The 24291-nt window shown below is 35.7% G+C and overlaps 3 protein-coding genes across 3 annotated transcripts; 2 read left to right on the top strand and 1 right to left on the bottom strand.

The window, feature by feature from the left end:
• On the top strand, positions 1 to 8277 carry LOC116112833 (3-oxoacyl-[acyl-carrier-protein] synthase 3 A, chloroplastic). The gene is made up of 8 exons (XM_031398950.1): positions 1 to 483; positions 4044 to 4192; positions 4601 to 4737; positions 5931 to 6036; positions 6125 to 6243; positions 6838 to 6902; positions 6987 to 7209; positions 7799 to 8277. Exons 1-8 carry the CDS (start codon positions 311 to 313, stop codon positions 8018 to 8020), a joined length of 1194 nt encoding a protein of 397 aa, XP_031254810.1. The 5' UTR covers positions 1 to 310; the 3' UTR covers positions 8021 to 8277.
• Positions 8216 to 9789, bottom strand: LOC116112832 (probable xyloglucan galactosyltransferase GT19). The gene has a single exon (XM_031398949.1). The coding sequence runs from the start codon at positions 9674 to 9676 to the stop codon at positions 8372 to 8374; it is 1305 nt and encodes a 434-aa protein (XP_031254809.1). The 5' UTR covers positions 9677 to 9789; the 3' UTR covers positions 8216 to 8371.
• Positions 9790 to 10175: 386 nt separating this feature from the next.
• Positions 10176 to 11210, top strand: LOC116112814 (protein INAPERTURATE POLLEN1-like). Its single transcript, XM_031398934.1, has 2 exons — positions 10176 to 10940; positions 11025 to 11210. Exons 1-2 carry the CDS (start codon positions 10176 to 10178, stop codon positions 11208 to 11210), a joined length of 951 nt encoding a protein of 316 aa, XP_031254794.1.
• Positions 11211 to 24291: the final 13081 nt, after the last annotated feature.

The raw sequence follows: 24291 nt of genomic DNA, 5'->3' as shown, positions 1-24291 counted from the left end.
TGATTACAGATGGGCATTGGAGTTTTCTCAATTTGAGTTGGCATAATCGCCCTCATTTTCTTGCTTCTTGTGTTTCTTTTTTGCCCTTTTTTAAGTAGAATAGAATACTTGCACCTCCCTCTCCCTGCTCTTGTTCTTTATTTTATTTCATTGTGTTCTGTATGCTCTACTTCTTTAATCTTTTATTAAATCATAGCTATTTTTCTCCTCTCCACTATTAGCTAAAAAGATCTTGTTTTTCTCACTCATTCTTCTTTAAAAGCACAAACTTTCAATTTGTTGTCTTCCTGAGTGTTTTTGTGAGTCCAAAATGGCGAATGCATCAGGCTTGTTCACACCTTCTGTTCCCAGTTTCAGAAGCGGGCTTCAGCCTTCAATAAGGGTATATCGATCTGGGTTTTCTTTCTCTAAAAAGATACTGTGCTCCACCACCATTCAAGGTTCTGAGAACACTGTCTCTCCTTCTGAATCTAGACCACCCAGGTGAGTTTTTGAGTGATTCATTGTTTCTTTTTTTTGGCGTTAGTTGTTTAGTTGGTGAAAATGGTATTCGCTGGCTCACAAACTTTAATTTGCTTTTAATCTTCGGATTTCATTGTTTATATCGGCGTGTTACTTTGACAAATAAAATGGGAATTTTACTTGTTTTCCTGAAATTTATGTAGTTTAGATATGGTGATTGTTTTTGAGTTCATTGGTGAATTGCTCTATGTAACAACACTTGTGTCTTGTAAAGTGGTGATTCTTTATTAGATGAACTGATAAAAGTGATTCATGCACAAGATGAATCTTTATAAGGGAGTTGATTTTTTGTTAAAATAAGATTTCGGTTTCAAATGATGGCACTACATATACCATCTGAGAATACCTCTTCACAAGAGTTTGATAATGGCAACGATTTGATCTTTATCCGGCGGATATATTAGATGAACAATTGAATTGTGAGAAATAAAGGATGAGTTTAAAGTACAAGTTCTTTGTCTTCTCAATGCATGCCAGTTGGTTGAAAGATTACTGCACTGAATTCTCTTTACTTGTGGCAAAAAAAAAAAAAAAAAAAAAAAAACCTGAGGTGTCAGTTTCTAGTTCTACTCGGTTGTATTAAACAAAGACAAATTAGGTGTAGCTGAATGTTTTAGAGTCTATTATTTTTTGTGTTCTACGGTTGAGAGAACTAAGTCACTTAACTTTTTTAAGTTTCATGAGATGCGTTTTCTGGTTTTCACATTATTGTTTGCTACTTGAAGTGGCAAAAATGAAATAGGTTTTTGCTTTGTGAAGGTTATAGTGAAGTTCCGAGCTCAATACAAAATGGTGAAAAGTTCAACTTCTAATTCATTTTCCTAATTACAAGAGGTGGAAATCCTTGATATAACCAATTTTCTTGTTTTAGTGTGATCCTAGAAGACAACCTGATTCTATCAGAACATTGAATGGATGTTACTTTTTGTTGTGATCTATTAACAGTAATGCACTAATGAAGAAAATCAGGGATGTCATAGTTGGTCATGGTTCTTCTGATGTAGTTTTTAAGTATCTACTCCAAGATTTGATAGTGCTAATGGTTGCTCATTTGATTGGCAAAATGCCTGAGTTTAACCTTTGAGAGCTATTTGTGCAGTTTGGATGTGGATTATGTGCAACTATAGAGTTGATTCCTATTCTCAGAATATGTTACATTGGAGGTCTTTTTATCATGTAAAGGCAGTTTAAGAAGGAGGGTCTAAATTTAATACACTGTTTAGCAAAATTTTGGAACAGATGAATATGTTCTCCTTGTAATCCTATAATTCTGTGGCAAATGGGTTAATGTCATGAGCTTGGTTTCCTTTTTCTTTGGTCCCAGAGTACATTTGCATCTTCTTCTTGAAGCTATAAACTTATGGGGAAGGAAACTTTTTTGTCTATGTATCTCAAAGGCATTCACTGCCATATATAGACTATATTTTGTGAACTTTCAGCTTCATTTCCTTTGTTGAATAACCAATCAGTATGCTGCATTTCCTCCATGATGTTAGTGATCATATGTTAGTGTCACCTAGATTTTGCACAAAGCTTAATTACTATTAAAAGGGGCATGCTCTGTTCTTTCAATGTTTTACCTAGCTAAGTACAATAAATTGGCCCGTTTATAGGATGTGTGTTCTGTATGATAAGTCCAGCCTGGCCTTGACTTGTCGTGATATCGATGTCTGATTTTATTCAAGGAAACGAAACTTGCTTACAAATTGAAAATCCAACTCTTTGTGAACACCTGATCCACAAATGTATCTTCTCACCTTATACTAGTGTAATACAAAGTATATAGTTTCTTGTAAAAGAACACACACACACACAAAAAAAAGTTGAAAATCTAACTGCTCTGCATCTCCTTTCCTGTCTCCATGCCAAAAAACAGGCTTGTCAGTAAAGGCTGCAAGTTAGTTGGTTGTGGCTCGGCAGTGCCCAGTCTTCAGGTTTCCAATGATGATCTTGCAAAAATAGTTGAAACATCTGATGAATGGATTTCTGTTCGAACCGGGATCCACAATCGACGNCAACGATTTGATCTTTATCCGGCGGATATATTAGATGAACAATTGAATTGTGAGAAATAAAGGATGAGTTTAAAGTACAAGTTCTTTGTCTTCTCAATGCATGCCAGTTGGTTGAAAGATTACTGCACTGAATTCTCTTTACTTGTGGCAAAAAAAAAAAAAAAAAAAAAAAAACCTGAGGTGTCAGTTTCTAGTTCTACTCGGTTGTATTAAACAAAGACAAATTAGGTGTAGCTGAATGTTTTAGAGTCTATTATTTTTTGTGTTCTACGGTTGAGAGAACTAAGTCACTTAACTTTTTTAAGTTTCATGAGATGCGTTTTCTGGTTTTCACATTATTGTTTGCTACTTGAAGTGGCAAAAATGAAATAGGTTTTTGCTTTGTGAAGGTTATAGTGAAGTTCCGAGCTCAATACAAAATGGTGAAAAGTTCAACTTCTAATTCATTTTCCTAATTACAAGAGGTGGAAATCCTTGATATAACCAATTTTCTTGTTTTAGTGTGATCCTAGAAGACAACCTGATTCTATCAGAACATTGAATGGATGTTACTTTTTGTTGTGATCTATTAACAGTAATGCACTAATGAAGAAAATCAGGGATGTCATAGTTGGTCATGGTTCTTCTGATGTAGTTTTTAAGTATCTACTCCAAGATTTGATAGTGCTAATGGTTGCTCATTTGATTGGCAAAATGCCTGAGTTTAACCTTTGAGAGCTATTTGTGCAGTTTGGATGTGGATTATGTGCAACTATAGAGTTGATTCCTATTCTCAGAATATGTTACATTGGAGGTCTTTTTATCATGTAAAGGCAGTTTAAGAAGGAGGGTCTAAATTTAATACACTGTTTAGCAAAATTTTGGAACAGATGAATATGTTCTCCTTGTAATCCTATAATTCTGTGGCAAATGGGTTAATGTCATGAGCTTGGTTTCCTTTTTCTTTGGTCCCAGAGTACATTTGCATCTTCTTCTTGAAGCTATAAACTTATGGGGAAGGAAACTTTTTTGTCTATGTATCTCAAAGGCATTCACTGCCATATATAGACTATATTTTGTGAACTTTCAGCTTCATTTCCTTTGTTGAATAACCAATCAGTATGCTGCATTTCCTCCATGATGTTAGTGATCATATGTTAGTGTCACCTAGATTTTGCACAAAGCTTAATTACTATTAAAAGGGGCATGCTCTGTTCTTTCAATGTTTTACCTAGCTAAGTACAATAAATTGGCCCGTTTATAGGATGTGTGTTCTGTATGATAAGTCCAGCCTGGCCTTGACATGTCGTGATATCGATGTCTGATTTTATTCAAGGAAACGAAACTTGCTTACAAATTGAAAATCCAACTCTTTGTGAACACCTGATCCACAAATGTATCTTCTCACCTTATACTAGTTTAATACAAAGTATATAGTTTCTTGTAAAAGAACACACACACACACAAAAAAAAGTTGAAAATCTAACTGCTCTGCATCTCCTTTCCGGTTTCCATGCCAAAAAACAGGCTTGTCAGTAAAGGCTGCAAGTTAGTTGGTTGTGGCTCGGCAGTGCCCAGTCTTCAGGTTTCCAATGATGATCTTGCAAAAATAGTTGAAACATCTGATGAATGGATTTCTGTTCGAACCGGGATCCACAATCGACGGGTTCTATCAGGTTAGTTGAAGCTTGTAATGCATGGTAGTGTCATGTATAAGGTAACTTTGGCTGAGCATAAGCCTTGAGGAAGGCTGTTTAGCTTCACAAATCTGAGCCAATCTAGTCAGAATCTGATTTATTTAAAATGTTTCCAACTGTACGATTGCCTTTTCCTTAAATAGTACTCAAATATGGTTTAATCTAATCCCTGCTGACTTTTAAGTGCAATCCATCTTATTGTTGTGTTAGAGATCTAATACTTATTGTTTAGCTTTGTTGCCAACGCATCTACTAGTTTATTGTTTTCTTATTAATTGAATGATGGCAAAAATAAATAAATAAAAGAAAGAAAACTTATATTTCTATTCATTAGCATTATAATCTCTAAATTGGTTGAAGAGCTCGATTTGACCATGGCTTTTACAGGCAAAGAAAGCTTAACTAATCTTGCTGCTGAGGCAGCAAGCAGAGCTCTTGAGATGGCAGAGGTCGATCCTGATGATGTTGACCTAGTCTTGCTGTGCACATCCACTCCAGAGGACCTTTTTGGCGGTGCTCCTCAGGTATTGGTCTATGGGATTGTCTATATCCAAAAGTAAATTAATTCATGTTACATATAATAGACTTCATTCCTTAAGTGAGCCATGTTGACATAATCATGTATGGTTGCATGTTTCTATGTATTCTGGGAATTTTGCTTGTACATGGCGTCAGTATCATCTTATGATTTGTCAACAATTTGATTTATATCACATGTGATACTTTTACCAGGAACATTGAGCAAGTGCTATCTCTTGATGTCCTTAATGTAGAAATTCTTAAGTGTTGATAAAGTCATCCTATCCATATGCCATCTTTTTTCAGAATTCTTGAAGTCTAAAGAATGCCATTTTTAATTTGATTTACATGCATATTTTTACAGATTTTAGGATGATATGTCACTTCTTCTTCTTTTCCTTAGATTTTTGAAAAAATTTCTGGATAATTCTCAACTTATCTGTATGGTGCATCATGAAGGAAAGATGCCTTGTCTCAATGTCTATAGTTCATGAAGCTAATCGTCTAAAATCTATGCACTGCATCTAGAAACATTTTTCTTTAAGATAGTTCCATTTTACACTCAGTGAATTATCCTTTTCTCCAAATTGAAATTTTTCAGAGGTGTCATGAATAAGGTGTTCTCTTACAATAGTTCATCCAATGTACTTTTGGAGCAGGGGTTGGAATACCAGAGCAACTATTTGGTTATATAAGCCTGGTTGGTTGACTTTTGGGGGAGTATTTGGGCTTAATTTGGTTCAAATAGTCCTTTTCACCTTTGTTTGTCAAGGTTCCATCAAACTTCAACCTGTCACAAAAATACTTGAAACATTAGCCTATTCCAGAATTCAGTTCCACAACTACAAAGTTAACCAATGCAAACAGAGTTTTGTCACTGAAAATTCTTCAGGAGAATTTGTGGTAACATGCAGAAATCAGATTGCATAATTCTTGGTGGGCTTTGTTGCGTACTTAATTTTCATTGATTTTGTGCATAATCCATGTGTCTTTGTGTTGTGATCTGTTGTAAATAAGAAATCAGAAAATTCTTGATTGAACTTCACTTTTTTGGGACAACTAATATCAGAACCAAATTATACAAAACTGTCCAGCAGCCTCCAGCTCAAGTTTTTTTTGTTAATTTCCTTTGTATTGACTTGGAATTGGAAACACTCTAATGTATTCTCCTTTTTCTGTGTTTTCCTGTACTCATCAGATCCCAAAGGCACTTGGCTGCAAAAACAATCCTTTGGCTTATGATATTACAGCTGCATGTAGTGGATTCGTGTTGGGTCTTGTATCAGCTTCTTGTTACATTAGGGGTAACAAACTTCTTTACTATGCTTTAGAAGAGGTCCCAACTATAGATCGAAGACTAATACAATCAAATCTCTGCTATATAAATTACAGGAGGTGGGTTTCGTAATGTTTTAGTGGTTGGGGCTGATTCTCTTTCTCGATTTACTGATTGGACGGATAGAGGAACCTGCATTCTTTTTGGGGATGCTGCTGGTGCTGTATTATTGCAGGTAATTATTTTTCCTTTCCTCTATACAAGGTGACACAGTAACAGTCCTTTAGTTGTTTGATTGTGATGCTATTTGAAAACTGAATATGACTGGATAAAGAAATTTTAAATGTTTTTTTTTTTTTTTCTTTGGGCGTCATAAAAAGAGCAGGAGTAACTGCATTTTGCTATATTATATGAAAACCAGTCATTTCGATTTAGCCCTGTCCTGTATCCAGAAATTTGGGATTAGATGAATGTAATTCCTGGAGGATTACAGCAATACTCATTACCAAAGTCATAAAACTTGGGATAGTATTACCTGCTGGCAAACTAAGAGGACAGTCAGCTACATGACTAAATCTGCTTAGACAATTTTCACTCTACATTTAGTGGTTCAAACCAAACTCTGATGGAAGCAAAGCAGGACGTTTCTTATATCATCTTCAACGCTTTATTTTTTAATTTCTTAAGCTGTCAGTAAAATTAATAAAGCTATTAAGTGTTGTCTTGTTTGTGTTACCTTGTATGAGTATTGGCTAAGAATTATTAATTGGAAACTGCTCATTTTTTCTTGATAAAACTTCATTCCGGTTGCAATTCAATGATTTTGCAGGCCTGTGACATTGAGGAGGATGGTTTATTTAGTTTTGACTTGCATAGTGATGGTGGAGGCCAAAGGTATGTGCTCAACATTTTTCAGTAGAGAACTTTTTGTTTCTTGCTAAGAGGAAGGGAACTGAGCTTTAATGTTTATTACTGCAGACATCTAAATGCTGGCATCAAAAGAAATGACATTGATGATGTATTGGGATCTAATGGATCTGTGTTAGGCTTCCCCCCGAAGCAGTCATCTTATTCATGCATTCATATGAATGGCAAAGAAGTCTTCCGTTTTGCCGTGCGAGTTGTGCCACAGACAATTGAGTCTTCCCTTCAAAAGGCTGGTCTAAACATGTCCAGCATTGATTGGTTACTGCTTCATCAGGTATGAGATATGGAGTCTACATAATAAGTATTTTGTTTGGTTTGATTTATATTCACCTTCCACCTGGAGGTGTATGAGTTTGGCCAGTCAGATGAGATCTTTTTGCTGTCTGTATTCTTTATCATGCATTATCTTGTCATATTAGAGAAAACCCCACTGAAAAGGTTCAGATCATGGAGAGCTTCGGCTTTAGGCGCAAATTTCATGTTATAGGAATTAGAGGTTCTTGCTTGCAACAGAGAAGGATGAAACTTTCATTGATTATTACAATTTGATATATAATGTCAGCATCAGTAAAAAATCATGTGCAAAGCATATCTTATTTGATTAATTCAGCATTATAAATATATACTTATCTTCAAAATATCTTGGCAGGTCATACCTGCTTAGTTATCAGATTAGTCATATAGGAAAGAAGTCTGCGAAATAATGCAGAGATGTAAGATGTTAAATAGACTTTCAAACTCACTCTTGAGATTTCTCAACTTGAACATTTTATACATATATTTTTCTGTGGTTCAATTAGAAACAGAGATTTTGTGGATGAAAGAATATTCAAGTACTGATAAGAGGTTTCGATAAAATGCAGGCAAACCAAAGGATCCTAGATGCAGTTGCAACACGTTTAGAAGTCCCATCAGAACGAGTTATATCAAATTTAGCGAATTATGGTAACACAAGTGCTGCATCAATACCATTGGCGTTGGATGAAGCTGTTCGAAGCGGGAAGGTGAAGTCAGGCCATACTATCGTGGCAGCAGGTTTTGGTGCTGGTCTAACTTGGGGCTCTGTTATTCTTAGATGGGGATGAAAAGTTACTTGAACATGAAAATCACAGAGGAGAAAAGTTGTTCCGCGGGCAGTTGGTGTTTCTCATTACATATGTCCTGCAAATGACTGAGGAGGTCGCCAACGCATAATCTCCATTAGCTCTTTTTTGTTTGTTTGGATTTTTTACTTCAAAGTTGTGGCGCTCCTAATAAACTTAAATTATTTATCTTCAAAGTCATAAACATGTATTGTTATAACTTACGAATTAAGATACAATACAAGTACTGTGTTTCCTCAGACGTGTTTGCGGGAAACAATACAATATAAAGTACAAAGTAGTAAACAAAAAAGACGAATAATGAATAATGTTCTACAATAGAAAGAAGTGAGGTCATTGAACTGACACTGATTTGAGCCTAGATTGGATCCTGTGTAAAGTACCCTCAATTGCAATATCAACAGCATCCTTGATGTTCTTCATAGGAAGAGTACTATCATGTCTTCTATAAATAATTCTTGGTATCAATTCAATAACTTTCTCCCTCATTCTCCTCACCTTATATTTTGGCATACTCATCAACACATCAACAATTTTCAACCCTTTAAACACAACATCCTCCTTCGGAATAAACACTGAAAATTCGTCATAAATATGTTGAGGTAAATGCCAGTCGTACTGTGATTTGGCAGATTGTTCTTCAAAGAAAACGGGTATGCAACCAGCAAGAATCCCATCAAATGTTGACCTCCTTGTCGGCGTATCCCCCGGAGGCTGCAAACAGAAATTGGCTTGCAACATTGGCTTAATATACTTAATCGGATCGTGCTCACAAATCCCATTTGAACAATCAACAATCTCACAAACTTTACTAAAATACCCTCCAGAAATCTCGGTACTATTATCTTCACATTCATTTCTGATACTTCTCCTAATATTTGGAGTCGCAGCAACGCCTCCTCCTCCGGCAAACAACATTAAACTATTTCTTCTTGAATTTCTCACGCGTTTCAACCACGACCCCAAAACGACGGAGTTTGATGGATGATAACTGGTGGGATAAGGCACCGCTTGTTCCTGCCAACCCCAAGCTCGTCCCTCAGGAATCAAAGTCGTTACATTATAAAACTCAGCGAGTTCAAGAAACGAAGTTCCCCAAACGGGAGGATCATTAGTAAAAGGTTGTGAAAAATCCCAGGCGGGTCTTGCTATTACCAAGAAATGATCGTGACCGGCGTGGCGATCCCATATATGAGGAACGTCCTTGCGTAAGAAATTGTATAATTCAAGACCGTGTTGATTGCTGGAGTTGACTTCGGGTCCGTACAAGTACTTTAAAGCGTCAAGGGCAGTATAATAAGGGAGGTAAATGGCGTTGGCAAGAGTGGGATCTTGAGTTAAACAAGGGTATTCAAGAATTCTCCGGTGAAAAAATTGTTCAAGCAAGATTGGGTCAGTGCGGTACCAGCTGAGAGAATGGTTATGGGTTTTGGGTCCGAGGCCGTGATTGGGTAAATAAGAACAGAAATCGTCAAACAGAGGGTACGCAGAGCAGTTTGAGAGGAGATCAAAATTGAAACGTGATGGTAACGGTCTGATGTAGATCCAACGGTTGGAGCAGTCTGAGGTTCGATCAGAAGATGCTAATCTGAGTAGAAATAAGATGAAGATGAAGATATTGATGGATTTGGAAGACATTGAGAGAGAGAGAGTGGGAATTTATGGTTTTAATTAAGGAAAGTGAGTGAGAGAGTGGGTTTTGGTGTTTTTGTTTTAACAAAGTACGGAGGATTTTAAGCGTGGTGTTGAGAGAGAGGGTAAAATTAACTGTATGCAGATATAAATATCCATGGAGTGGGGTGTCGGTGAGTGAGTAGTACTACCTAATGCGGCACCGTTTCGAAATATTGTCTTCCTTAATATGCGCTGCACTGTGCTAATGCTTTACCCTTTTTGGCGCCTTTTTATCTTTGTTACTTTTACTGCTGCAGTTTCACGTCACATGTGGGCGCGTTTATCTCTGTTAAGTGCCAAGGCCCACCATAAGTCCATACTTCGCTTAGAAAGCCCATATTATGCCCGATTGGCAAATGTTCCCTCCCTCCATATATACCTCTGCTCAGCTATAAAGCACAGAACAGAAAACATCCAGTCACACCAAATGCAGATCAAATAAAATCTTCTTCACCAAAAAAGGATGCCAAAGCCTAAGCCTTTTTCTTCTCTCTTTCGGAAAAAACCACAAACACTTTCCTTCCAAGATTACTACACAAAATGGTTTAAAACTCTCAAGAAAACCCACCTCCCTCTCATTCAACTCTCCCTTTCTTCATCTTCTTCACCAACTCTTCTCCACTCACGCATTGATATCCTCCTTCATCACTTCCTCGCCTACTATGACACCTTGGATCTCGCTGCCTCCCAAGAAAACCTCCCTCAACTTCTCTTCCCTTCTTGGCGCAACTCTCTTGAAATACCATTTCTCCTTCTCGGTGATCTCCACCCCTATCTCTTCACCAACCTTTTAAGATCCTTTCTTGATCAAGAAACTGAGGAAGGAGAAGAAAATGACTCTTGCGATGGTGTTGTTGCTGGTCTTGATAGACCGTGGCAAGTGATGATGGCGTGGAAGAATGTATCCAAACACTTGATGAATCACATCGATCAAATAGAATGTGGATTAAGACTAATGGTGCCTGCATTGATGAGCAGAATTAAGAAGGTACAGGGTGGTTTTGTGGGAAGGATAGCAGAGGATTGGGGGGCGGATTGTGAAGGGAAAAGAGAAAGGATTGAAGAGGCAATGAAGGAAGCGATGGAAGAGATGGTGAGTGTGTTTATGGATGCGAATAGGTTGAGAAAGAGTGTGATTACGGAGATAGTGAGTGGGTTGAGTTTGTATCAGGCAGCTTTGTTTCTCGAAGGTTTAGCCCAATTTCTTGTTGGGCTTAGGGAGGAGGAAGTGCTTGGTGAATTCAAACGCTGCAAAAATTCGCATCTGTGAAGAATGAGTGTACGTGTATTTATTCTGTGTTCTTGGATACAGGTTAAGTCTTCCCATTATTCTGGGTTGATTTGTAAATTGTTGATCATCAGCTGTTATGGTTTAGGGTATAATTTTGATGAATCTGGTGTTATTGGTATAAAAGCCTTTAATTCAGTTGTCTTGGGGAACTGGTTAATTGGGAGTGACAACACTGTTGCGAATAATGTAGATTCGCACATGTATTGAGTTGAATCGTTTAACTAGTTTCACTTTAGTAGCTTAATATTGGGCTTATCGTTTCTTAAAACTAAGCAAATTGAAATGGCCACTGATGGTTGGTGGTTCCATTTTTGGAAAAAACTTAAAAAGGCGATCGAACAATATTAATTATTAAATATTTTACTAAAGGCGAAGTTGGCAATGGATGATGTGGCACATCATCTGTCAGGTAACATGGGGCTATTTGTAAACCCATTTGTAAGTGCAATCTTTCTGTTTTTTTTTTTTTTTTCACTTTAATTTAAGTTAAAGATTTTTTTCCACCCAAATAATGGCTTAATGACATTTTTTCACCTACAAATTTTAAAATACTACTTTACTATCCAAATTTATATTCCGACGGCAAACATAGAACAAACTCGATCCAAGTTATTGAGGCTTTTGAAAAAGGAAAGTCGATTAGTCTTTTGGTAATGAAAGTTTGGATTTTGATGGTTGAGATTGTTCAGAATTTGACTTGGGATGGGTGGCTGCACAAACCCTAGTTCCTCGATTGTTGGTGATTAATAGGGTTGGCGAGAGTAAGGTTTGAGAGGTTCTGGTGAGAGATAATCAAGGAAGAGAATTGTGGTGGTATTGGGTTGCAACGATGCTGAAATCGGGAACAAAATATAAATTTGGATAGTAAAGTTTTATTTTAAAAGTCTGTAGGTGAGGAAATATCATTAAGCCATTATTTGGTAGGGATGTTCGGTTTCGAGTACCTTACACTTTTGGAAGGAACCGAAACCGGAATCGACGGTTCTGGTTCCTAGATACCCAGAACCAAAATCTTTAACAACGGTTCCGGTTCCGGTTCCGGGTTCCGGGTACCCTATAAAATTCATTATCCCCCCCCCCCTAAAGTTTTTAAAATAACAAAAAAACTCTTAAAAACTTACAAATACCCCCCCACTTGGCACTTGTTATTAACAAAATTAAAATTATAAATTTCAAATTTCAAACTCCAAAATTAAAATAAGCCATTGAAAATCACAAATTCAAAATTAAAATATTACAATACTCCGTTGAAAATCACAAATTCAAAATTATAAACTCCAAAACTAAAATGATGAAATTACATAACATATAAAATAAGTAACATAACAATTAATAATATCAAAATATGAAAAACTAAAAATATTTCATGCTCCGTGCTCTAAATTGCTTGCCTCATGTGCATTAATTTCTAACAAAACAAATACAAGAAAATCAATTAGTAAGTTCAAAATATTGAATACAATGACTTCATTTGGTTCAAAATTTGGGGGTTTTGGGAAAAGTTTTTTGAAAAAAGTTAAAAAAAAGTTGAATTGGGCAGGTATTACGAGGTACGATTTATAAATTAATAAAATGCCCCTTATGTTTGTTTTTTTACAAAATACCCCCTATAATAAAACATTAAAAGTTAACAAAAACACCCCTAATCAACCCTCAAATACCCCCAGCCGGCCACCACCACCGGAGGTGACCGGAGTCATCTTATCGGTGCATGACGGGTTGGATCTTACAGGTCATACGCTGCTATGGCCTTTTTTGGCCAGATCTACGGCCAGATCTGGCCGTATTTACTCTCAACGACGGCTAACAAACGGTCGTCGTTGATGGTCAACGACGACCGTTTGTTGGCCGTTGTGACCGACTGTTACGGCCAAAGATCCGGCCGTCAACGACCAGATCTTTGGCCTTAGATCTGGCCTTTTCCGGCCAGATCCATGGTGGATCTGGCCGGAAAAGGCTAGATCGGCGCACTACCGGCCAGATTCAGCCAATAGTGCGCCATCCTACCAGATTCCGGCCATTTTCCAATGGTGGTGGCCGGAATCTGGTAAATGTGAATTATTGGAGTGTTTTTGTAATTTTTAAAAAAATATTTAGGGGTATTTAATTAAATTAACAAATTTAGAGGGTTTAAAAAAAATTAAATAGTATTGAAAGTAGCATTCCAAAAAATGAGAGTTTTTTGGTATTTTACTGTTTAACTTTTTGGGAATACTAAGAGTAGTATTCCCAATTTTGAACCAAACGAAGCCAATAATTTGGGAATAAATAAAGAGATATAATTCACCGTCTACACATAAGCACAAAACAACATTGATACAAGAGATAAAAAGACTTATTTTTCCTATTAACAACAGCATTAAGAAAACAACTTCCATGTTAAAATAATTTAAAAATAACTTCCAAACAAAGACTAACAAATTTATACACCAGGTATGAATACGCTACAAGGAAACTTTTACTGAACCTTTAGTCACCAATAACTACAGAGGTTCACAATGAGTAAATAAAATCATATCAAAATGTCATGTTTAATGTTGTCCCATTTGGGGAAGACAAAATTCCAAGCAAAAATGCTAATAGAAGCTAAACTAAAACATGGCAAAGTCACATGCTTTTCTGAGAGAAAGAGGATCAGTATAGGCTGTAAATCTTTTGATTAATTAACGTGGCTATGGAGTTTCTTTCTCTGTTGAGATTTTGTGTTATGTAATTTGTACTTGAAATTTAGGAGCTTGAAGATCAATCATTCTAAGGCAACAGAGATGCAGGGATAAATTCACTTAACCACTATAATACTACCTAAATTCCTATTCTTTTTTATTGAGCTGTCCAATAAAAATTCCTGATATACATAACACGGAACAACATCTCAATAACCTAACAACTTTAACTAATAAATAATGAACTCAAAAGCTTCCCAATTTGTTATCTCTGACTACCAATTCATAACATAATTCTTGTCCAACAGGTTAACCACATTGTTTGTTAGCAACAAAACTCTCACAAGCCAAAACACAAACACGTTATACGCATATAAATTCAAACATGCATACACATTTCTTAAAATAAAAGTCATGTCCGGGCTTTGCCATTGCTCCATGCTTTCACTTCAAACTTCATGATACTCAGCTTTAGCTTAAAGTTTTTGCACACAATACTCACAATACCCGGCACCAGCACAGATATATAAAATCAAATCCATCACAAATAAACCCAGAGCTAACTTGATAACCACTTTTTACAAAATAATTAATCAGTATACACATCAGAGAGTATAAGGATATAGAGTTCATTTATGGTTAAATAAAATTCAAAAAAAAATTAAAAGAAAGAAATGGAAATTACCTTAAGAAATTGGAGTGCTTTAGTGTCTTCTTCTAGATTCCAAGGATCACGCTTCACCAAACAAATTAAAAGAAAAAAAAGCTGAAGTTTTTGCCTTGATCTGAAGTGAGTGGACAGAGAGCAAGAGCAGACGAAGATCGTGAGAAGGGAAGAAAGAAAATGAAATTTTTTGCCCTAATCTAAAGTTTTTATATGTGGCAGGTAAATTACCAAAACCCCCCCACTCTTTAATAATATTTCATTTCAGTCCTGGTTCTCGGTTCCGGTTCTTGACGTAGGAACTAGAATCGTACAGTGTCGGTTCCAAATTTTTGGAACCAGAACCTACTCGTTGACAATCGGTTCTGGGTAGGAACCAGAACCAAACCCCAGGTACCCAACGGTTTCGGTTCCGAACGGTTCTTTTGAACACCCCTATTATTTGGGTGGGAAAAAGTCGATAACTCCTTTAATTTGGGTTATAGCTTATCTTATTTAGCCAAGTAAATGACATCTACCCACCTAAGGTTTGGCAAATCTAAAGTTCGCACCCATGGTTTCATAAATTTCAAATTCTCACCTTAAATTAACCCCCTTAGTGATTTTTGGGTTCTGACTCAGTATATAAAGTGCTATTATCATACTATCCTTATCAAATAAATTAATAAGTTACTTTTTAACCCCCAAATTAATAGAATTGGAAAAAAGTCATCTTACTTTCAAATATTTTTCAATAACACCTTTTTCTTCAATTTTTATTTAAAAAAAAACCTTAAGCAGAGGTAAACGGCGATCGGAAAGTTAACAGGGTCAGGTTGGTAGGGGGTTTTGGAGATCAGATGCCGAAGAAGCGATGGGTGGTGATGAGGGTTATTTCCGATAAGGATTGACCAGAAAAAGCTTGAGAAGTCGCAAACCAAAAGGTGGTGGTGGTCGGCGATTGACAAAGGAAACAGTAAGGTGTCATAGGGGTTTTGGTATAAGGGCTGAGTAGAGGAAGATGGTGGTGTTAGGGAAGGCCAACGATGTCGAGTATAGGTAAAAAATGTTTGTCACATGTGATGGAGTTGGGTTGTAAGAATCGGCAAAAATTGGTCAAATTGAGGGCTATCAAGGCTGAAAAACACTTGAAAAATGATAAAGTGATGATTTCTATCAATTTTGGTGAGAACATAGACCGAAATCAGCTCTAAACGGTCATCGATGGCAACAAAGAAGGCAGCACTTTGTCAATTTTGAGATGTGAAGGGTTATTTTAAAATTTTTATTTTAATTTCAAATTTGTTGCGATGAAAATGGCCAATTTACCCTATGACCATTTTTTTAAATGATTTAATGTTAATTTAAGGGTGAGAATATGAAATTTATGAAACCAAGGGTGAAAACTTGCCATTTCATCAAACCTTGGGTGGGAACATGTTGTTTACTCTATTTAGCCAGACAACAAATAGTTTATTGGATATGAATATGTTCTGCGTTATTTTCCAGAATTCTAACATTAAATTTTAACTTAGAAAAAATTCTCTTATTCTTTGTGTAAAAACGCTTTTTTGATAATTTACTAACTTAACTTTTGTTAAATTAAAATGAGGTGTTTAGAGAAACTTGTGCGTATAATCTTGTCTTTTGTATTGTTTTATGTATATTGATTCATTGAAGGATAAAATTGTCAAAAATGAAANGTCACAATGTATAATTAACAGAAATTAGGGATATATTTGCTAGTTTTTGGGAAAGGAGTCACAATTTTAATTAACAAAAATCATAAGGACCAATCAATTTGTCTATCTGGTCATTTTTACTTTTTACATTTTCTGTTGGAGTAACCGTGAGATAAGGGTATCAAGGGGAGGTACCTAGGGATGTGCAAAATCAGTTAACCAAACCGATTTCGACAATTTTTTGGAAAATTGGTTCAAGTAGAAATTCAAATCGAAATCGAACCAAATTATTACTTGAACCAGTTTAAACCGAAACAAAAAACCACTTCGAAAAATCAGTTAACCGATTTTTAAACAAAATTTAATTCCTTAAATTCACTGTTGCGGTCACATTTCAGCAAGAGATGATGCACATTAGCAGTCATCGTTGTTGGCATTTTTAGCCATTTCTAGCCCCAAAACCACCATCTTCTTCCTTGCACCCCCTAGACCAAAACCCAACTAACCCTTACCCTAGTGCACCCTCCACTCTCACCATTGTGCAATAGCTACCCTTTGCGACCCTTTTCCATTACAAATCATCGCCTTTTTCCCCCTTTTCGTACCCCCATCTTTCACCTTGGTATTTGTTGAGGTTGTTGTGTAATTATGGATTGTCGGATAACCTCCACCAACCCAAAATCTCCTTTCCAAACAAAGAGAAGAAGAAAAAGAAAGAGAAAAGTAGTGAAGAGAAGAAATGGAGAAGACGAAAAAGAAAGAGAAAATTGAAAGGAGAAGAAGACAAGAAAGCAAAAGAAAAGTGGAGAAGGAGAAGGAGAGGGAGAAGAAGAAGAAGAAGAAAAAAAAAGTAGTGAAGGAGAAGATGACAAAGAAAGAGAAAAGTGAAAGGAGAAAACGAAAAAGAAAAAGATAGTGGTGGAGAAGCATACCCAATACTGTCAGCAGTTTAGGGATTTTTAGTTTTTTTATTCTTAGGCAAAACCAGTTTTCAAAACCTGTTTCGGTTAACTGGTTTGACATTGCTCTTAAACCGTTAACCGAACCGAAAAACCAATCCAGTCATTCTTGAAAACCGAAACCAAATCGATAAATCTGAAAAACCGATTTTTCGAACTGGTTTTGGTCCGGTTTCCCGGTTTGGTTTGGTTTTTGATTTTTTTCCTTAGAGATACCTCATCAATTATCAAATCTGAGGGGAGGTATCTAGGGGTTTTTGTAACAATTGGTGGGATTTTGGTTTTTCATTAAACCTTAAAGAAGGAAACGGATAATAACCCATAAGTTAATTTTAGGAACAATAGTATTATTGAATTAAAAAGACATATGTTTTTTAATCTAAAAAATTTCATAGGCTAGAGCTCAAGGAGCCAACCATTGGCTACCCCCTTGATAGGACAAAATAAACATATTGTAGGAGCATAAAATAAAGTTATAAAAAGCCATGTCAACAAATCACATATGAAGTTTGCATGATATATTATAGAGGGAGGGGAACTATTTATTTCTTTTTACATTCTAGTATATAAATCCACCTAGGGTACACAAACAATAGGAGGAAATAAAAGAAAATATCTAAAGTATTCCTCTATAAGCTCTTTAGAATTTTCTTCTATCTTCTCCCACTTTCTCTAATTTCCTATCAACAAAACACACTGCAACTTATATCAAAAAACAAAACGTTACTGAAATTCATTTTGAATTTTCGTTGGGTCTTCATATATGTTTATACCATATAATAAATAATATTTACTTTCCAAGATTATAAATAAATGTTGTGGGATATAAATTTTGTAGGACTAGCTAGTATTATTTCCCAACTTTTCCAAAAATGACTGGAAAAGTGTTATGTTCCTGAAGAAACTTCATTATTTCCAGAGAAAACGCATCAGCAGCCTTCTTTGATAGATGATATATTCCCAAGAAATGAAAGGATTCATGTTTTTTATATATAGAATTTAAAGAACATGAGTAGTAATAATGTAGCCGCTTTGAAACATTCTCATGACAGGAATTTTTAAGACGATATATTTGTTCAAAAGTTGCAAAGAATTATTGTAAAATAAAAACAGTATTGCTGTAATGAATTAATGTGGTTGATGTCTTTGTGGGGCTAGAATAATTTGTATTCATAACAGGGTTGATAAATAATTAGAGCGAACTTCAGCACTAAAATAAATATTTGTATACTTTTTTCATTAAGTTTAAACTCTCTTATATTTGATAAACAAATTAAGTTAAGCTTTGGGCACCCGCACAGCCATCCAAACTATTAATTTAGACATTTAGGTAATTGCTATGTATGAATTACAAGCCAATGTTGTCATAGATTTTGTTTTTTGTTCACTATAGTTTAAGCTTAATTTATTCAATTCTAGTCTCATTGAAATCTGTCTTTGTGAATAAAATGTATTTTAAGTCACTGAAAATGATATCACCATTAATTTATCAGACTAGAAAAGTCAAACCTTCTTTTATGTGTGAAGCCAATTTTTAGCTTTATTGGATTGAACAATTGAATATGACCTGAAACGATGTGAACCAAGAGACAAAGTTCACTATTGAGCCACGTTACTATCATCAAACTGGGTCAATGCATTTTATAAAAAAATTTTAACCTAAACACTTCACTTATATAGGAGATATATTAAAGGTTTAATCCATTAAAAAGTAAGGGAAAAAACTAAAGTGGTCCTCTTGAGGTTTTCCATAATAATATTAATTATATTATTGTGGTTTTTCAAAAATAATATTAACTTTTTTCTAATAATAGTGAGATGATGTTAAATTAAACAAAATGAGGACAAATGAAGTAACACACTTCAAATAAAACGTACGTCTCCAAAAGTTTGCCTAGAGATGATGACAACTCACAAATTCATTTAAACTTTAGACTTTGGGTTCTGGTTTGGACAGTGACTTAGTCTTGAAGTCCTTACCTGATTCTTATTCTCAATTCACATGTAAAATGAGCATGAATGAGAGGACACTCCCTAAGCTCCTAATTGAGACTACGGAGTAGGATATTAAAAGGTTCAAACTAGTGTTTTTAGTTAATGCTAACACTGGTGAAAGATAGGGTAAAGGCAAGGATAAGGCTAAGGCTAAAACCAAAACCAAACCCAAACCTGAATCCCAGATACTCTAAAGTATGTGGGAGGTGTCAGCAAAGAACAGAAGGTAGTTTGATTCTATTATGGCGAGCCTAGCCATTAGAAGAGACACTTCAAGGCCTTCCAAGCAAATGAGAAGAAGAATGTTGTTGCTTCTTCTTCTAGAGGTATGTTCATGATTGAGATAAACTTATCTCCTGACACATCTTGGGTTATTGACATTGGATGTGCATCTCACATTTGTACTAATGTACAGGGACTATGGCATAGTAGATCACTTCGCCGAGGGGAGATAGACCTACATGTTAAGAACAAAGCTAGTGTTACTGCTTTAGTTGTAGGTGTTTATTAGTTATCTTTGCCTTCGAGCCTTATCTTGGAACCAATTGATTGTTATTATGTACCTTTAGTCTCGAAGAATATTATATTCATGTCCGCTTTGGACGATTTTGGATATCGTTTTGATATATCTAATAGATTGTTGTCTTTTAGTTTGAAAGATATTCATTATGGAAATGCTAAATTACATAATGGTTTATATGTTCTAGATATGGATAAAGGAATATTCAATCTTGAAAATAAGAAAGCCAAGCATGGCGATTTGAACCAAACATTTCTCTAGGCAAGATTTGGAGACGTACGTTTGATTTTCAATCTTATGAGGTATGCGAATCATGCCTTCTAGGCAAGATGACCAAGTTGCCTTTCATTGGCAATAGTGAAAGATCTACAAAACTGTTAAGCATCATCCATAGTGATGTATGTGGTCTAATGATAGTTCAGGCAAGAAGAGGATATTCTTACTTCATCTCATTTACTGATGATTTCAGTAGATATGGATATATTTATTTAATGAGACATAAATCTAAATCATTTGACAAGTTCAAAGAATTCAGGAATGAAGTACAAAACAAGCTTGGTAAAAGTATTAAAGCTCTTTGGTCAGACCGAGGAGGTGAATATTTAAGCTTGGAGTTTGAAGAGTACCTTAAGGAATATGGGATAGTATCACAATTTACACCTCCGTATACACCTCAGCATAATGGTGTATCGAAAATGAGGAATCAACTTTACTTGACATGGTTCGATCGATGATGAGTTTTTCTTATCTACCAGCATCATTCTGGGGTTATGCCCTGGAGACTGCGATTCACACACTGAACTGTGAACCATCCAAATCAATGGAGAAGACTCCAAATGAACTATGGAATAGGTGAAAGCCTAAGTTGTCTTATTTGAGAATTTGGGATTGTAGTGCTTTTATCAAGAAATTGATGTCAAATAAGCTTGCCCCAAAATCTGACAAATGTATATTTGTGGGATATCCTAGGGAAACCATGGGAATTATTTCTACCATCTAGAAGAGCAAAAAGTTTTTGTAGCTCAAACTGGGGTAGTCTTCTTGGAGAAGGAATTTCTCCAACATTGTACATGAGGTAGAAAGGTTGAACTGAATGATGGTTAGACACCACAAGATATTGTTGATGAGGAATAGGCAGATGTACCACTTGAGATGGAGTAACATTAGGAGGAGGTCACTCCACAGGTCGTTGAAGAAAGTGAACTACCTCAAATTACACAGGAGTTACGTAGGTCTGGTAGAGTACGTTGTGAGCCCGAGAGGTATGGTTTTCTCGTGACTTAGCATGACGACATACTAGTTTATCAGTATGATGAACCTCAAACCTATAATAATGCTATATCAGATCCAGATTCAACGAAATGGCTTGAGGCCATGAACTTTGAAATGGACTCCAAGTACTATAACCAAGTATGGACTCTAATGGATTTACTCGAAGAGATCACACCCATAGGATGTAAATATTTTTTTATGAAGAAGACAGACATGGAAGATAACGTGCATACCTATAAGGCATGGTTGTTTGCCAAAGCTTTTAAGTAAAAGCATGACATAGACTATGATGAAACCTTTTCGCCAGTAGCAATGTTGAAGTCTATTCAAATTATGCTTGTAATAGCTGCATCCATGATTATGAGATTTGGCAAATGGATGTCAAAATTGCTTTTCTGAATGGAAACCTTGAAGAGGATGTCTATATGACAACCATATGGTTTCATTTTGGAAAGACAAGAATAAAAGGTATGCAAGTTGCAATGGTCCATATATGGACTTAAGCAAGCATCAAAGAGCTGGAACATTCATTTTGACGAAGCCGTTAAGGAATTCAGTTTCATCAATAAGAAGTTCAGTGGGAGCGCATTGGCACTCCTAGTATTATATGTCAATGACATATTACTAATTGGGAATGATATATCGAACTTGCAGATGGTAAAGAATTGGTTATCCAAGTGCTTTTCCATGAAGGACTTAGGAGAAATAGCCTACATCCTTGGTATCAAGATTTATCGAGATAGATCACATAGGTTGCTCGGCCTAAGTCAGAGTACATACATTGACAAGGTTCTAAAGAGATTCAATATGGAAGAATCCAAAAAGGGATTTCTTCCTATGTCACATGGTGTTTATCTCTAAAAGGAAATGTGTCCAAAATCATCTGAGGAGAGAGATAAGATGAATAGGATACCATATGCATCCGCTATTGGATCCATAATGTATGTCATGCTATGTACTCGGATTGATGTCTTATATGCTTTAAGCATTTGTAATGGATATCAATCGGATCCAAGTTAGCATCATTGGATACCTGTCAAAAATATTCTTAAGTACCTGGAGAAGACTAAGGATACGTTCTTGGCTTATGGAGGAGAGGATGAACTCATTGTAAGAGGATACAGTGATGCCATTTTTCAAACTAACAGAGATGATTATTAATCACAATCAGGTTTTGTCTTTTGTCCAATAGAGCTGCAGTGAGTTGGAAAAGCTCAAAGTATAGTACTGTGGCTGATTCTACAACGGAGACTGGGTACATTGCATTATCAGATGCAGCCAAAGAGGTAGTTTGGATCAAGAAGTTCACTATTGAACTTGGTATAGTTCCAAGCATTGTTGATCTAGTATAGATATTTTGTGACAACAATGAGGCCATTGCTCAGGCCAAGGAACCACGGTCTCATCAAAGATCCAAACACATACTCAAACAATTCCACCTTATTAAGGAAATTGTTCAGAGGGGAGATGTGCAAATAAGCAGAGTATTTACCGATGACAACATCGTAGACCCACTTACAAAAGCTTTGTCGCAGTAAAAGCATGATAGGCACCTGACTTCATGTGGTATTAAATACGTAAATGAATGGCTATAGGTGCAAGTGGGAGATTGTTAGAGTAGGTGCCTTAGAGCCAATCATATTGTTGTATATTGACTAAATGGATCATGTTATTCTATTTATAAAAGGCATTGTTTATATTGTGTAAATCAAATTCTATAGGTATCTGTGATTTGATGCTCTTAGAGTATTTGAACCGTGACGAGGGAATCAAACAGTGATAAGTCTTGATTGTAAGATCCCTATGATCACATTAGGTGGCCATTTTAGAAACATTTATAGCCCTAGTATTATCCTAACTAAGGATACAAATAATACGGTAAGACTATCATAGCGTTGAACGACCCTATCGAAAGGTATTGATAGATCTTGCATGTCAAGGTTATTGCTAACAACTTGGTGCGACACATGGGTGCTTGTTATTCATGAGTTTACTAGATTGGCCTATACAAAAGATTCCATATAGATGGTAACCCCAATGTCCATGGAATACATATATCCTCTAACAAATGGTGGTGCATGTGGTCCTTAGACTTGAGATCACCAGAGTGTCGTGTGTAAACATTGGTGTAGTTTGACACTAGCCTAACATAGTCCGGTTCAGGGTTATCAGTATGGTGGTGATTGGCTACATTGAGACGTGCACTATGGCTATGGTGGATCAACAAAGGATTTATCACTCCTGGGTACAGGAGAAATTATCTCAATGAGATATTCAGTAAGAGACAACAACCTTAAATCTATGGCAATAATGGAATCGAGTTGGTGCTCGATTGGTCGATTGGTCCGATAACCGAATTTGAATATGTCAAGGTGGTTTATAGTTGAAGTTGACATTATTTCCATGATATTTCAAACCTTGATGAGATAATAGATGATGAAAGGATTTGATTGCACAGTAACCATACTGAAGGCTCAATAGTTTTGTAGAAAGCTATAGAGTGCATTAAATGAAGCAACGACTCTAATTTATTTCAAGGGTTGGTGAATACTTAAATAAAGGGATTTATTAAAGAGAAAGAGACTTTGCAAGAGTGAGAGAATAATGCAACAATCATCAATCAATCTTGTAAACCCTAGAGCTCTATCATAATAAAAAAATTACTCTCTCATTTGTACTAAAAACTCATATCCTTAGAGAGAAATTTGAAACCCATTATGTCTTAGCTAGCTTAGAGACAATCATTCACAAAAACATTTTATTCATATTGTTGGGCGAAATATTGTCAAACTATTGTTAAGGCGAAATCTTGTGTAAACTATTATATTGGGGAAATCTGAGTCTAGTGGAACTTCAAGGAGATTGTCTTGAAGAAATGGATGTAGGAGGCTCTTGATCAAGGCTCCGAACCACCATAAATCTCTAAGCATTTCTCTTCCCTCAACTCATTTATTACTTATTGCTTATTTATTGCTTCTCATTATTGTTATTTATTATTCATAGCATATGGGTAGTTGAGAAATTCATTATTCCGCATTAATTTCTATTAACTTCTATTCACCCCCCTTTAGAAGTATTTCCCATATTAGGGTTATACAAAGAGGGTAGGAAGTTAGGAAGTGTTTCTATTAATTTATAATTTATGTTTAGTGGTGGCGAATAATCCTTCAATCCATTTCATCAATCTTATTTTTTAGTTTCTGTTTTAAGTTAATTAGTCTTTAGTTTTAAATTCACTAAAGCCTCCTGCTTAATAAGTAATTAGTTACTTAGGAAAGTCTTCTACGGGAAAGACCCTTACTTGCTTTGTGCTACTATGCAACATTGACATAGAATTTAAGTAAGATTAAATTAGGGTGTTGCATTTGCAAGCATCAAAATTTTGGCAGTGTTGCCGGTGATTTTTCTTTTAGTTAACTCTTTTTTAGTTTCTAATTTTTCTAATTTAATTGTTTGTTTGTTTTTGTCAAGCTGAAGGTGTTTTGGTGAATGAACTCTCATTACAACTTGAGATCAAATCCACACTTTGATCCAATTCCTCTTATTACTCATTT

The sequence above is a fragment of the Pistacia vera genome, unplaced genomic scaffold (genome assembly GCF_008641045.1).
Source record: "Pistacia vera cultivar Batoury unplaced genomic scaffold, PisVer_v2 Contig67, whole genome shotgun sequence".
NCBI lineage: Eukaryota > Viridiplantae > Streptophyta > Magnoliopsida > Sapindales > Anacardiaceae > Pistacia > Pistacia vera.
The sequence above is the reverse complement of the archived record's forward strand: the minus strand, read 5'-3'. Positions and strand labels throughout refer to the sequence as shown.